The sequence below is a fragment of the Thermobia domestica genome, chromosome 7, assembly GCF_964235325.1.
Source record: "Thermobia domestica chromosome 7, izTheDome1.hap1.1, whole genome shotgun sequence".
NCBI classification, from domain to species: domain Eukaryota; kingdom Metazoa; phylum Arthropoda; class Insecta; order Zygentoma; family Lepismatidae; genus Thermobia; species Thermobia domestica.
The window spans coordinates 271,754,424-271,771,167 of NC_137460.1; the positions used below are offsets into that span (position 1 = coordinate 271,754,424).

General features: G+C 34.0%; 1 protein-coding gene across 1 annotated transcript in view; it reads right to left on the reverse strand.

Annotated features, from left to right (window-relative positions):
• Positions 1-16,461, reverse strand: part of LOC145690921 (uncharacterized) — a 41,563-nt gene extending 25,102 nt beyond the window's left edge. The window contains exon 1 of the mRNA XM_081766365.1: positions 15,186-16,461. Coding sequence (XP_081622491.1) covers positions 15,186-15,550 — 365 coding nt within the window. The 5' untranslated portion in view covers positions 15,551-16,461. The remainder of the gene's footprint in view (positions 1-15,185) is intronic.
• Between the last annotated feature and the right edge of the window lie 283 nt (positions 16,462-16,744).

Sequence of the window (16,744 nt, forward strand, 5' to 3'; positions counted from 1 at the left end):
TGTGGATAGAGCCTTTGCCGTTGTTTAAATTGCTGGCACGGGCCATTGGTGCACGTGGTCCCGAGTTCGATTCCCGACGTAAAAGTGCTAAAAATTTAGTTTACAATGAGTTACTTTAATTAATTATCCGTCATCGGTGCAGAAGTTACAGAGAAAAAAGAGACAAAATCTATTATGCCAATAGTTTCGAGTAGCATGTTCTTAATTAAACCATATTTTAGTTAAATTATGAATTACAAAATAAATTAATATCAGTATATAATATGTATTGTAGGAGAGCTGTAAAGTGGTACTATTTTATTTTTATTGGAGACACGGTGGCCAAGTGGTAAAGTTCTGCTAGTTCGTTTAGCTCCCGTCAAGCGGGTTTTGTAGTTGAAGAATAAAAACCTGTACGGGGGATTTCGTGGTATTCTTTTGTTTCCTCCCACGTTTTTCACTCTACCGTTCATTCATTGCTGTCATCACCGTCTGCCTTGGTGCATAATAAAGTAACATTAAAGTAAAAGAAATAATATCCAGAACCCCTCTTCTTAATATATAAAATGACAGACGAAGTAGAGGCCTGCACGAGCTCAGACTGAGCCCGCGGGCCGGATTCGGGCTTACAAAGCATAAATCACATCGGGCCTGAGTAGTAAACTTTTAAATATACAACCATGTTTCTCGGGCCTAACTTTATAAATATGCTCTACAACGATATTTATTGGACCGTTTTTTCTGGAGAACTTTCAGCACAGTGCATAATCAAAACTCCAATTGCTGTAAATAAAAATACAACAAAATACACTACAATACAATACAAAATATACAATTTTCTTTGTAGTTTCAATCTAAAGATATTCTTACAAATTTTCAAATTGTAGAAAGCACAAACTCCTAATTTGTTACACTTAACTACTAAAAATGAAAATAAATAAATTATTTATTCCGTAAAGTTGGTTGTAAAATTGCTGCAAGTAAAAGGTACAAATCCGAAATAAGTCAGGAAAAATTTCCAATCCATATTCTTGAAATATTATCAAACTTGTGGTTGGTAATAGTTTTTCCGCTTCTCATACCAAAGGATATAATTTGAAATTGTCTTATCCGTAATAACTGAGGGAAACACATTTGTTGCTATATGATACAATATAAAGCATTTTAATTATGTCCGTAGATAACAGAAACTAAAATTATCCATTTCTTCTATTTTATTACCTACTCTAAATTTTGACCTCTCATTTACGCTCTCTGAGGAACTAAGGTGGAGATGTTAGACATCAAATCACGTTATCGCTACTGGATGAGTGAAATAATTAGTTATCATTTTCTACAATCTAGGAAGGGATAATAGTATCCTAGGTAAAAGCTATACAAATATACCTAATCGTTTTATTTGTAACATGTTTAGAACTTGGATCCATGAATGGCGTGCGTTCTGCTTTTCACAATATGGGTTATAATTTGAAATCACACCATTAAAAGACAAGTGAAATGGCTAAAATTTTCGAGGATCTTACAGAAACAATGTTCATAATAATAATCACAAATAATTTCTTACTTTTTTATTTATTTCAGACGTGTTTCCAAACTGTAGTGATTACTGATGCCAGTTTCGATTTCGAGCGTTGAATGTTTTAAAGATTATTATAAATATTAAAGATTATTATAAAGACTATAATAAATCGTGGACAATACTGGAATCATTATGTATTGTCCACGATTACTCAATATGTTATGATTATTAATATATACTTTTGCTATATCTTTTTAAGTTATGTTAAACAAATGATACAAATTACGAACTCTTTCCCCAGTATTAGGTAAAAATTCATATGATAGTACTGCAGAAACTTGTATTTTACCATGCGCCTGGCGAAATAGCACTAGCTTTAGGAAAAAATGTGTATACAAAAGTTTTGAAATAAGAAACTGATAAGAATAACAAAGAAGAGGAGCAACAATCTTGTGATTTTAATGTCTTTTCCGGTACATTTGCAATTCCTTATCATAATTACAATAATAACTATTATTATAAAATTTAAAGAAAATAAATACCAATGAGGAACACCTACTGCGCCAGAAAATTATGGATTCGATAGTGATAGCGACCCTATTTGATCATTTTCCCATTCCTACTCTTCCTAATATTTTGGGGTCTTTCACATCTAGAGTACCCTACTCCATAATGTTAGATATAAGTGTATATTAACTAGCTGTTATAAATTAGTACACGAATCGAGCTTCATCCTCCTAACGTGATGACAGAGAAAGTTAATAAAATCATCTTTAATAATTCCTTTTTTCCACTTAAGGTAAACCAAATAATGATATATAACCTACCGTTTAATCAAAACTATGATGTCTTGCATAAAACTACTTTGAAGTACCATAAGACGGGGTTACTCGGCACAATATTTGAAAAGAGTTTCACGGTACTCTTTCGGTAAAAACGTGATCAGTAGAGAGAAAGTTTCAAGTGCCACCCTAAGATAGAACATGTTACTGTATTTTGGCCATAATGTCTGCGGTAAATTCAGTTCAAATTACCGGGAAAGCAGTCACTGTAAAGGCTGATAAAATTTAACAAATATCATCTATAAGAATTTCGGTCGAAGTTAAATTAGTTTCGTAGAATACTACTTTGATGCAGTAGTTGAAATTGAAATGTTTCAAAGCCATAAAAAACGTAAAACTGGGAGAAGGCGTTTAAGCCTGTATTAGGGGTTAATTTGCACCGGTACAAAATATCGCTTAGATAGAAAATTATTACCACTGGACCCTCCTGTGTTTTAAATTTAGGTAGAAGCTGCAACAGATTTCTTGTTAGAAAACAAATTATGAACACTGGCAGATCCAGAAAAGTTGTTTGAGACGAACTTCATTTAAAAGGACTTTTTTTTTTTTTAGAAATCGCTAGACTTTTGGGAACTGGGCTTGCAGCTTATACACGTAGGGATCACTAGCAACAGATTTTTAGGCAAATCTTTACTTCGGTTCAAACAGTGACTGCAACAATTTATCTAATCCGGTGTCGGGAGCAGTTTAGGAATGATTCCTAAACTGCTCCGGTGTACTCCCGGAACCGGATCAGTTAAATCGGTTATAGTTACTGTCCGAGTCAAAATAATGTACAATGTTACGAATTATACTATAAAGACAAGGGCCAAGAAGTTACTAAACATCATTCTTAATCAATCCAGGTGAAGTGGTGACTATCAATATTGATATCTAAATGGGGGCTACCACCCCACCCACACCTATTAAAGTAACATAAAAACATCCAAAGAAAATAATATTTAATCAAAACACTACTATAAAGCTAACGTAACAAGGAAAAAAAAATTAAAAAAAAACACTCATCACTAATTATAAATCAGTGCAGCATGATGAGGAAAAATAAATTACATTTCACCAAGATAATGGAACAACCAGCAGCAAAACAAATACTTTGCCAAATATTCAAATGCAAAGCAAATCAAGAATAAAATTAATATCAATTAAAAACGAAAGCACACACCGTTTCGCCATACCAGAACACTCATGAATAATGAACTCATAATTGCTGATTCACGAAAAAATAAGATAGCAAGAACACATGCGCAATACTCAAGTTAACATTACTGAAAAGTGTTCCTTTCCGCACAGACGTCGATTTATTAAAGCGAGCGCACTTGTTATTATTAAAAACAAGACTAACCAATAAACGCCCACTTTAACCATACGTCGGGAATATCTTCAGCCTTCGAACACAATCATCACAGGTTTTTTCTAACTCAATTAAACCACACAGTGCTGCAAACCGATATGAATTAATATCCGAATCTAATACAAACACATTAAACAACGACAAGTTCAAATTCTTTGTATTAAATTCATGTTATGGTTTTTAAATCGCATCTGCTAACTCGATTGCCGCCATGGAACGAAATTCAATTACCCGCACACCGCATTCCACCAGCAATAGCACACACATACAAGCAGACAGAACATTTGACGTCACAGTAACAAACTACCATATGACTGTACAGAGACACTTAGTGGGAAAAATATGAACTACCACCAATCTCTGAACTAAGACGTCACACCAAAGGCACGAACAGTTCAAACAAGTGACTCACGCAGAAACAGTTACAGGAAGTGTCTAAACCTGTAAGAACCGATTAAAGTAACTGTTTTTGAGTCTAATCACAGACTTGCCGTTAAAAAAAATAATTTTGGGTAGGTTTCAGCCTGAAAGATACAAACCCGTAAATCTTGAACTGATTAGTGTCCGGGATCATATTCTTGGACAAAGGGAATAACCAAATTAAATCAGTTTAAGAAAATGATTATTTCTTTTCGTCAGTTGGCACTTTTGTGGAACATGTTAAACTATTAGAATGTGGTTCCAGAGTCGGTACCAGAAAATACATAATTTCCTTTACATATATCGATAATTCAAACTAAGTACTGATACCGCTACCAACAATATATCAATGTTACTAAAATGCATGCAGTTTTGTGTAGAATGTAAAATGTTGAAATAATGAATTAAAACATTGCACAGAAACGTATGTCAACATACTTTTTTGTATGTTGTGAAAAGTAACCCCACCTTCGAAACGTTTCACATTTCAATTTCAACAATTGCATCAAAGTCCAATTATACACACTAGTATTCTCCGAAACTGACTTTGACGGAAATTCTTTGAAATTTAGGCAGTTTTTACAATAACTGCTTTCCATACCACTACAACAAATCCTCCCGGTAATTAGAACTGATTCTAACCCCCCACATTATAGCCAAATTACAGTTACATGTTCTATCTTACAGCTTATTTGAAACTAGCTGTTTACAGTTCATGGTTGTACCGACAGAGGACTATGAAACTCTTTTAGATTTTGGTGCAAAGTAACGACCGATCTGCAAAGTAACCCCGTGTTACGGTATCTAGTAACCACTGTAAACGAAATGGAGTATCAAAATTGAATGTGTCAAATGATGACACGGAATTAGAAAAATTTTTGGGAATGAAGGAATCCATATAATTAAGAAATTACGTCCCTAATGTATTGCTGTACTTCGGAACACAAATATCCAAGCAAAGTAAGCGTTTCAGAATGTTACCTATAAAGTACTTAGGAACGTTCAAGTACACATTAAACACGCAAGACATGTAAGTTTATCCTAAATGAAGTATTTTGCGCTATCCTCGTTTAGCAACATTCTGCGTAATGGTCTAATCGGCGTAGCAATCTTGTTTCTACTGGCCATCTAGCGCATGCTCGTTAGAGTTGTTTGAACAATAATTTATATATCATGTACGTTTATTAAGGCCTTAAAGTGATCCTATATTGAGAAATGGAGTTCCATACCCTAGAAATGATTGCTGGGAATATAAAAGGTCGACTTCATTGAAAGAAATGAGTGCAAATTTGAAATGGATTTGTGTATGGACCTCTACAATTAATGAGACATCCATTGTTGATAAAAAAATATGCTTTATCTTGTATTTTGCTAATGTCTTTCTAAGCCCTCCGGAGAAATGAAGCTAGAACCATTTGAGCTAAATCCTGAGTAAAATTACAAACGTCCCTAGTTTTTTTTTTTTTTTTTTTTTAATATAATACATTTCACATTTAATTTGGAAAATTTTAGGATGAATATTATTCTAGTGATTTGTTATTTTACAAAAGTCTCTACATAAATAAAACAATATTGTCGAGCACCTATATTTTAAATATGTGCAACAGTTAGTGAGTAATGTGTAATCAGTAATAAACGAATCATTTTTTTATCATAAAATAAATTGCATAAGATTTGTATGAGTAGTAATTTAAATCTTGAAAAAAAGGATTCCTTTTTATCTTGACAAAAAATCGATTCCTTGTTATTATTTGGTATACAGCTAGTGTATATGTGCCACGCCATTTCAAAATTGTAGATTGCTAACTTACGTTCGAAATATCTCCCATAACTAAATACTTCTTGTGAAGCATTTCTTTTAACCAACAATTTTCCGAACCGATGTAACCGTATTATCAATCTGAGCCAATTAGAATATGAAAATTGACCATTACCTTTCTGGCCGAACTGAATTTAAATATTTTGTGGTTAATTGCTAGGAGTCATTAGAGTACGACGCGCAAGTCTCCTGAACCACTATTTTTCTTAGCGTTTCTATATTACTTTCTAATGCAGGATCTGATTCTGCAAATTCCGATTTTAACATATCAACGGTCAGTTTCACATCCAAAGAATACATAGCTGTACCCTTGTCCATTGTTTGTTCTCCTTCCGTTGTAGATAATATTAACTCTTTGTTGTCAGTCTACAGTTCGTATGTCCACCCTTTCCCTTCGAGTGGATCTTCCTGAGGTAAGTCAAACAAAAATTCTTCTTCTCACATCAATTCCTACTTAACAGACGCCAGACGCCTCTCCAGCCATTGTGAATTCAAATATTATCAGAATTTAACACTGTTCTTATACTTCTTTTATATATTTTTATTTATTTTATTTTATTTTTTTATTTTTTACAGTGTTAATGAAATGATTTACGAGTACTTTCAGAAAAGTAACTTTATTTTCTTAAACTTCTTCCTCTGCGGTTGCGTTTTCTTTCTTTCTTTCTTGCACACTAATATCAGTAACAGGAGTGGTGGTGCCTCAAGCGGAAGCCTAAATAGACCACAAGTGTTGTATTGGTCAAATAGTGAAAGTGAAAGGTCCGATAGCGAAAGTGAATGAAAGTTAATTGTTGCGAGTCCAATATGGAGAACGTATTATTTCGGGCGGCAGGTAATTGTGCGTTTTCTTTCGTAGAGTGATTATTATAAGAGGCACCACTTCTTATACAACCAATGGATTTTTTTTTTCAGAATGCTACAAAACTGACTCGCTTGTATCGTCTGCTTCTAGCGTTGTCTACTACCAGCAGCAGGGAGTACACCCCCCAACACCCCTCCAAATTTCTTTACACACAACCCTGAATGGAAAAGGAATACTTCCCTAAATCCAATTGTATCAATCGGTATCATATAGGTTATTTATTACATCAAGTTAAAAAAGGTTTAGCGTTAAGGAAAGAAGGCAATATTCTTATTTATTTATTTTACTTCAAAATACGAAGCGACCTCGTTCTGATGTACGGCTTCGAGAACCACATGAAATCATTGTTTCGGGCGATATTTCGATCGAAATAATTGACAAACCAGACCGCTCATATCTACCCTCCTGGGCTCCGCGGTCCTTTCCGAGAAAAGAGATTGATGGACAGATGCATATGACTGAAATTGGCAACGTCTTCAGCGGTCACTAACCTACTTCCTCCTCAATAAAGAATAATGTGACAATATAGTAATAAGTCTATACCAGATTCAGTTGGTAAGTACTACTCTGCTACAGGCTCGCAACCAGAGGGGGGGGGCTAGGGAGGGACTGGCCCTCCCCAAATTTTTCATGTCCCCTCCAGACTTCAATACAAAATGCAATATGTGGATATTTGTAAGAGAATTTTTAATGACTTTGTCCCTCCTAACATATTCATGGCCCGCCAAAGCTCTGTGGCTTGTTTCGAGCCTGTTCTGTAAATGGTCTATCAACGGACGAACGTTAGAAGGATGTAGTCAAAACGTTCTTCAGAAATGAAGAGATCGGTCGAAGTAAGAATTATATATATTTTTAGACTGAGTCTAGTGTTGTGCGGGAATACATTTGGCGCTAGCTTAATTTTTTGTAAAGTATATTTTTATTCATGTAAATTCATTGAATGAAACAGGATCATAGAGAGTCACTTTTTAAACAAAAGTTTACTTGTTTTCAAGTTGGTCAGTAAAAGTTACTTTTTTTTTCAAATTTGTCACTAAAAGTTACTTTTTTGGGAGGTAAAGTGACTTTTTCGTGTGATTTATGTTTTGGATTGGCAGTTTTCTAAGAAAAGTATAAAAGGAAATGAAAAAAGGCAGGAACTTGTTACTCATTACTCGTTACTCATTCTGAAAGCTTCAGTACTTGCTGCCATATGTGAAACAGTCAGTTTTATTCTCACTTCAGCTTTTGTTCTTTCTAAAGCACAGTGGACGGTTGGTGGATGCTTAAGCTCTCAAGGTGTTGAGAACCCTCTGTGTCTATTTTTTCTTCTATCATAATAATCTTTTAGTACGCTCCGTTCAACGTTGTGTGTGTGTGTGTTTGTGTGGTTCATCATATTCGTTTTGTGTTATGCTTTTGATAAGTTCTTCTTAAGAGTAGCTGATGAATTTGAATATTTCATGTTTTTGAGAACTCTTAATGCTAAGTTAAACATAATGTCTATGATGAAAAAATTCGGAAATACGCCAGAACTTGTTCCACTTAATCAGAAGCTTTTTACTTCTGCTTAGCGTAACTACAAATCATACTTAGAAAACCTAATAAAGGAGGAAGTTCAAAAAGAAAGAAAAAAGTACAGAAGAAACAAAACAACAAATAACGGGAGAGGTGATGAAGAAATTGACAAAGGAAAAAAGGAGCATGATGTGATTTTGGTCACTTTTTCGTGTGCTTTTGGTCATTTTTGATCACTTTTCAACTATTTACAAGAGACCAGACAACTATGAGCCCTGGGATTATTAAAATTAGGGTACTATAAAAAAGACAAAACAGAAAGATACAAAAAATTTTTAAATTGAAAAACTGGATTTCTGGAAAGAACTAAATCAATGAATAATTTTCTTATGAAAGATATTCAGAGCCAATAACGTAGCCAGGAGCGGAGATTAAGAGATCAAATAATATTGCTACAATTAACGTTAATAACAGGGTTAGAATATTAAAGTAATGAAATTGTAACTATGTACAGTATTAATTGCTAAACGAATGTGACTTCAGCATGGGACGAGGGAATATTTTCCAAATTAATATTTTGAAAAAAAAAAAAATCACCCACTAAAACTTGCTGGAGGTGAATGAATTGAATAATAGCCGAATTTTGCAAAATAATTACAATAATTCTTATGTAATCTATTCAAATGTAATTACTGGATAAAATAGTGGAGTATACTTCTCTTAACGACCATGTCTCAATAATGGACACCTTCATAAGAGGACAAACTTTCTTATTCTTCCATGCCATGAATATGTGTGATGTGGTGTTATGAGAGAGAACCCTCATTTTAGGGACATCTCTTCATTTACGGACAAGTAATCGGTTCTACCGATGTCCGTTTTGAGAGGTTTCACTGTATTACTTAGTTTAATAATAATAATAAAAGCTCAAATGTGTGAACTTACTTCACTGAACCTACCACTACGAGGAGCTAACATAATATAATAATAATAATAATAATAATAATAATAATAATAATAATAATAATAATAATAATAATAGTATTGCAATAGTTGCGTAAGAAAATATACTTGTTTTCTTTGAGTTTGTTTAAAAATGTATATCACTATTCTGAGAGCACCCCCACTTTTATTTTGAACACCCCCCTAAGTAAAAATTTCTGTAGCACTTACTGATCAGCAAAGATTCTTGTCTAGTGATGGGCAGTGGAAATATTCTCGGTGGGAAAGAATTTTTAAAAACGGGAATATTCCCGGGTTTTTTCCCTGGCCTATAAAATCCAGAAAAGAAATTTATTTCCATTTCTTTACTTTATCTTCCAAATTATAAGAACAATATGACTAATTATTTTAAGATAAGAATTTAAATATTGTGAACATACACTTTTATGCCCAAATCTTGACAAAATGGTGGGTATGTGTCTTCTGGTAGTTACCCAACCTAATTTTTTTATAACATGTAAAAATGTTTTATCTTTATATCAGTAGTTGAGTCAAGTTTATAAAATCTACTTACATGAAAATTTAAACTTTTTAGCGGTATGAAAGTATGTAGACTTACTATAGCATTTTTGAAACATATTTTCTTTCCTAAAACATGTTGTAAATAAATATCCATTTATGTGTACCCTCTAAATATAATAAAATATTAATAAAAATAACATAATATCGTTCAAAATATACATTTTAAAGAATCCTCTGGGGGACAACTGTAATCATATACTGAGATATAAAAACTAATTTAACTTTGAAATGATAAAAAAGTAATAGAATGCATTTTTTAATTGTGATTGTTCATAAATTACCGGAAAATTCCCACTTTTGGGAATATTCCCGAAAAATATCTTCCCGGGAATTTACCCATCACTAGTCTTGTCCTTTTCTCGTTGTAGGGCAGTTTCTGCATGTGGATAAAGCCTTCGCCGGTGTTCAAATTGCTTGCGCGTGCCATTGGTGCACGTGGTCCCTAGTTCGATTCCCGACGTAAAAGTGCTAAAAAATTAAGTTTACAATCAGTTACTTTAATTAATTATCCGTTATCAGCGCAGAAATTAGAGGAGAAAAAACAGACAAAATTTATTATGCCTATAGTTTCGAGTAGCATTTTCTTAATTATATCATATTTTACTTAAATTCTGAATTGCAAAATAAATTAATATCAGTATACCATATATATTGTAGGAAAACTGTAAAGTGGTACTATTTTATTTTATTGGAGACACAGTGACATTTCTGTCATCACCGTCTGCCTTGGCGCATAATTAAGTAACATTGAAGTAAAAGTAATAATAACTAGAAACCCTCCTTGTTAATATCAGGGGCAGATCCAGGTGGCAATCGCCCCCCCCCCAAAAAAAAGAGGAAACTTTCTTATTTTATATATACAAATAAACCCATCCCAAAGTTTCGAGCCCTTAAAAGTAGCAGTATGACAACCAACCGCCCCCCCCAAAAAGTCGGTCCTGGATCCGCCCCTGGTTAATATATAAAATGATGGACGAAGTAGAGGTCTGCACGAGCTCAGACTGAGCCCGCGGGCCGGTTTCGGGCTTACAAAGCATAAATCACATCGGGCCTGAGTAGTAAATTATTAAATATAAAACAATATTTTTCTGGCCTAACTTTGTAAATATGCTCTCCAACGATATTTATTGGACCATTCTTTCTGGAGAACTTTCAGAGCACAACTGCATAATTAAACCTCCAATTGCTGTAAATAAAAATACAATTTTACGTTAATTATTAAGTTTTTGTAATTCGGGCTTATTTCGGACTCATTTGATTATCACACGAGCACAGGCCTAAATGTTAAAACATATTTCGGACTTGGGTCGGGTCTCACATTACAAATTCGCTAAAAATTCTGGTCCCTGCAGACATCCGAGATGAAGTCACGGCGGTACTCCCACCCCACGCACACAAAAAAAATTATATTTATAAACACAAGTAAGTTACTACACACACAAAAATCATGGGATTACTCTAGCAGACGGTTCTGCTAAATTTTGGCACTTTTACATTTTCAGGTTAGGTTAGAGCTTAGTATTTCTTTTAGCCGATCATGCACTAAATGAGATACTCCGTTACTAGTTGCAGATTGACGGCTCAGTATAAATAGTGTGGACGTATGGCATAAAAACTGCGTACAGTGCATGAAATACGAATCAACTTATGATAGGTGGCCACAAGAAAGCACGAATGCTATCTAACTGAGTCAGATCAGGAAAGCAGCAGGAAGACCTGTGCGGCGACGAGGGCTGCGTCCGTAGGGAGCACACGCATAAACGAGAATAGTGGAAAGCACTCTTATACATACAATACTTTCACTATCACTCAAAATTCATTTCAATATGATGTGCAGTAATTACTTATATTCACACTCTTATTTCTTCACGAAAAATGTTTCACATCGTATTTTACCGATAAATATGCTACTTGGTAGAACCGTCTGCTCGAGTGAACCTAAAAGATTTTGCTATTTATTTATAGATCTACTTTCGGTGAGTCCTATCCTACTTTAATACTCTAGTCCACCACTCGCCTGGGACGAGTGGTTCATCTGTACTGGCGAGTATTTAACACAGTGTGTCTATTGACCTGGGAAACTTGGAAAAACCTGGAAGTTATCAACAAACCTGGATTTTTTCTTAATTATACATTTTCACAGCATATAATAGAAAAATCCTAATATAATAGAATAGTCCTAATAAAAGATAGCAACCAGGAGGATATATGATCTGAGTTCTGTCAATGCTTCTCCATGCTTGAAACAGATTTTTTTGTACACTTCCCGTGGCTGAGTTTCCATAGACCTCTTAAAAGTCTTCAGGTGGAATTTCTAACCATGGTTTGTGGCAGTTCGAAAACTTTTTTGCTACATTACAAATCTAGAAATCAGGGAAATATTGGAAACTTCTCCTTTACGAAATTTTACGAAAAAGTAAGAGACAAATCAGGGAAAATGGTACTTAAACTAGAAATCAAGGAAATTGTGAAGTTTTACTCAGAAAGTGAAACATTCTTTTAGGTTTTACTTATTTGTTAAGAAAACCCGATAACTGAAACACGAGAGGGATATAATTAAGATATATGAATGACACGTTAGTTAAAGGTGAGAACTCTAGTTGCTATTTTTCAGTTATAGCACATTTTTCTCAATTGGACTTGTGGAGGGGATATTAGCAGTAACAACTTCTTTGTTTTAAAAATACTGGAAATTAATACAAATTAATACAATAATTAATAAAAAAAACGATACACAAGTATAAACTATTAGCTCCATAAACTTTTCGTCTGTCTTGGTTCGTTGTACTCTCACGTTCCTGCACATTCGATTGGATCATAGAATATATTGCCCCGTGTAAGAAATATAAAGAAGTTGAAAATATTTTTTCTTAAAGCAGTTTAAATCTTTGTCTCATAAACACTTGGACTCAACCATCATTGTGCTTTACTAATGTAAACCTACATTCAAGAATGAAATGCAGCTTAAATGATATAGTTTTCTATCATACTAAGAAATTTTCTTCGAAAGGCGGGATGTACTTAAAAATGTCGTATTTATGATATTCTTAATCTGTACTGTACACGGCTAATTTATAAATAAATAAATAACGCTTCGCTGGCATTTTATGTGTACATCTCATTAACCCACAATGAAATTTGATTTAACATCGCTCTGAAATGAATTTAAATAATAATGATGATCTATATAGAAGTTCTACACTTCTATGTAGAAGAACGAAAAGTCGTTTATAAGATACCCTTTTCAACAGTACAAGAACATTATCAGATAAAATGCTGCTGCCCCATAACCAAAATTGAAACTAATGTTACCTAGAAATCGATTTGTAGTCATAATGACCACCCACCTTTAAAGGGAACCCAAAAAGAAGAAACCGGCGTCGGGCACATTTTTAAAACACATTAAGATTCTATTTTGTCAAAAGAGATACTTTGCATAGTTATTTTGTATTGATAAATCTATTTTTAATCTTCTTTTCCAAAACTGTTCTTAAATAAAAAACAAAAAATCCTGCGGGACTTGTATCTATGGCCATTCTCACTTCTATCTAAAATCGAAAAGCAGAGTAACAAAATTTATTTAACTCACCTAATAAGAAAGACGTGATCTCAAATTACATTCACTACAGTTAGAAGCAAAATAACTGGCAATAGCTGATAAAGTTTGAAAAATGTTAAAAATAGAATGGTTGGGAAATTTTTCATGGTTTGTACCTGGGATATTCTTACATTCTTTTATATTCTCAAATAAGATCTCAATTTATTTCACTCGCCAAAAAGATAAAACGATCCCAAATTATACAATCCGCAGAGTAGGAGCCGTTCTCATCACGAAGTTTGAAACAAGTTTAATGCTACGAATCAAAATTTCTTTCATTGTTTGTCAGTACGGACATTAATAGTTCCTTCTTCATTAAAAAAAAATACTCGAGAGCTACTTGCCTCTTCTACTGGGAATAGCTGGATGTCAAATACATATTCTACAATAGGCTCAGAGCAGCGCAAAAAAAAAAAAAAAAAAAAAAAGGAATTGGAAAGCGCTTTAAATAGAACGAATTGAAACTTTCTTTGTAGTCTCCACCTAGGGATGTTCTTATAAATTTCTAAGTTGTAAAAAGCACAAATCTAAATTTGTTGAACTTAACTACTAAAAATGAAAAGAACTAAGTTATTTATTCAGTAAGGTTGGTTGTAGAATAGTTGCCACGATCGTCGCCATGAAGGAAAAATTCAATTACCCGCTCACCGCATTCCACACTAACAAGCAGACAGAATATGTGACGCCAGAGTAACAATGTACCATATGACTGTACAGAGACACCCAGTGAGAAAAATATGAACTACCACCAATCTGTTTACAATTCATGGTTTTACTAACAGATGACTGAATCTCTTTTCATATTTTGTGGGAGTAATGCCCGATGTGCAAAGTAACCCTGTGTTATACAAGCAAAGAAAGCATTTCAGAATGTTACCTATACAATACTTAGATACGTACAAGAACACATTCAACACGTAAGAATGTAAGTTTATCCTAAATACAAAATTTTGCGCTATCCTTGTTTACCAACATTCTGCGTAATGCCGTAATCAGCATAGCAATCTTATCTTTACCGGACATCTAGCACATGCTGGTTAGGGTTGTTTGTACAACAATTCACATATCATGTACGTTCACTAAGCCCCTAAAGTAAATATATGTTGAGTAATTTAAGTCCATACTCTAGAAATGATTCCTGGGAATGTAAATAGTCGACTTCCTTGGAAGAAATGAGTGCAGCTATGAAATGGTTTGATGTCTGGACCTCTACAATTAATGAACATCCATTGATGGTTAAAATATTCTTTATCTTGTATTTTACTAATGTCTCTCGAAGCCCTCCGGAAAAATGAAGCTAGACACATTTGAGTTAAATTCTAAGTAAAAACACAAACGTCCATAGTTTTTGTTCCAATATAATACAATCCACGTTTAAATTTGGAAAATTTTAGGATAAATACCATTCTCACGATTTCTTATTTTACATAAATCTCTATATAAATAAAACAATATTTTCGAGCACCTATATTTTAAATATATGCAACAATAAGTGAGAAGTCTGTAATCAATAATAAAAAAATAATTAGTTTATCAAGATCTGAACTACATAAGATTTGTATGAGTCGTATCGATCTTACTTTTATTTGGTATACAGCTTGTCTATCGGTGTCGTGCAATTTCCAAATTGTAGGTTACTAACTTACGTTCGAGATATCTCCCATACCTAAATATTTCTCGTGAAGTATTCCTTTTACCCAACAAACTTTCCGAACGCATGTAACCGTATTATCAATCTGAGCCAATTAGTATATGAAAAATTGAACATTACCTTTCTGGGCGAAATGAATTTAAATTTTTTGTTGTTAATTGTTGGGAGTCATTAGAGTACGACGCGCAAATCTCCTGAACCACAATCTTTCTAGGCGTTTCTATATTCCTTTCAAATACAGGATCATCTTCTACTGCTAATTCTGATTTCACCCTATCAATGTTTAGTTTCGCATCCAAAGAACACATAGCTGTATCCTTGTCCATTGTTTCCTCTCCTTCGGTTGTAGATAATATTAACTCTTTCTTGTCAGTCATCTGTTCGTATGTCCACCCTTTCCCTTCGAGTGGATCTTCCTGAGGTAAGTCAAAAGCAATTTCTTCTTTGCACAAGAATTCCAACTTAACAGACGCCTCACCAGCCATTGTGAATTGAAATATAATAAGAATTTAACACTGTTCTTATACTTCCCGTATATTTTATGTTGCCAGTGTTAATGAAATGATTTACAAGAACGTTCACAAAAGCAACTTATATTTAAAATCATCTTCTTCTGCAGTTTCTTATTTCCTTAGCCACGATCGCTCACTCGGCAATTGTTTGTTTGTTTCTAGCAGCCGGAGGTAAATGACCCGGATGTATACTGTTTTAGTTCAGATTCCTATCAAGTGAGATCTTTTGTCGGTAGTGTAGCTCAATATCACATACCGCTATTCTCTTTTTTCCGAAGGTATCCATCCATCTTTATCGTTTTAGCGGGAATAGATAATCCTGTATTTCTGTATGCTATTTCGGTTTGATTGACTGTCGAACTCCCGTATACTAATTTTATTTAATATACGTGCTATTATTGCTTCAAGTGCTACTTTTGATTGTGACTTGTGCCGCGACATCAGATAGTTAGTGAGAACAATTTAATATTTTAACACAATTTTTTCACTTGAGAACAATAACTGGTCATGGCTTTTTTTTGTGTATGTGTAAGCGTCTCGTGGAATAAGACATTGATTTTCGGTGCCACTTGATAACAGTCACTAACATCACTCACTGTAACTACTGGAGACAAACTTAGAGATATCTTTCCCCAAAGACTACACATTCCCCCCCCAATTCAGGGCAGATCTTAAGCAGCACGTGCGCTGTCATTCTCTTCAATGTTGCCGTACTTCCGTAACCTTTCATAAACAACAAAATTCAGCATTAAAAAAACAATGAATGGAAGACAAAAGAAAGGGAAAATAGAGGGAAGTAGCAACGTTCATTTTCAGGTAACGGGGTCATAAATCTAACAAATATCTCAAAGAACAGAAGGGAAAGTTTTGGGGACATTCCAGAACCCATGATAAAAGCATCTTTAACTGTGTCTGCTAGTATACTAAACACTGCCATTGTAAGGAGACCATAATTCCAGTATGATACGCTAGTTGGCAGCACCGAATCGAAAATGGGTGTGTATAAAGCGAATAACCTTCTGTAATTTCTAGGAAGTACCTACGTATATAGTACTACGCAAGGGCGCCCATTTCTCTGTATACTTGGAGGTGGGCACTCACACGCAGAAGATATATATATACATAGTTACGACAAATTTCATTTAAATTATGCCAAATGTTACATAT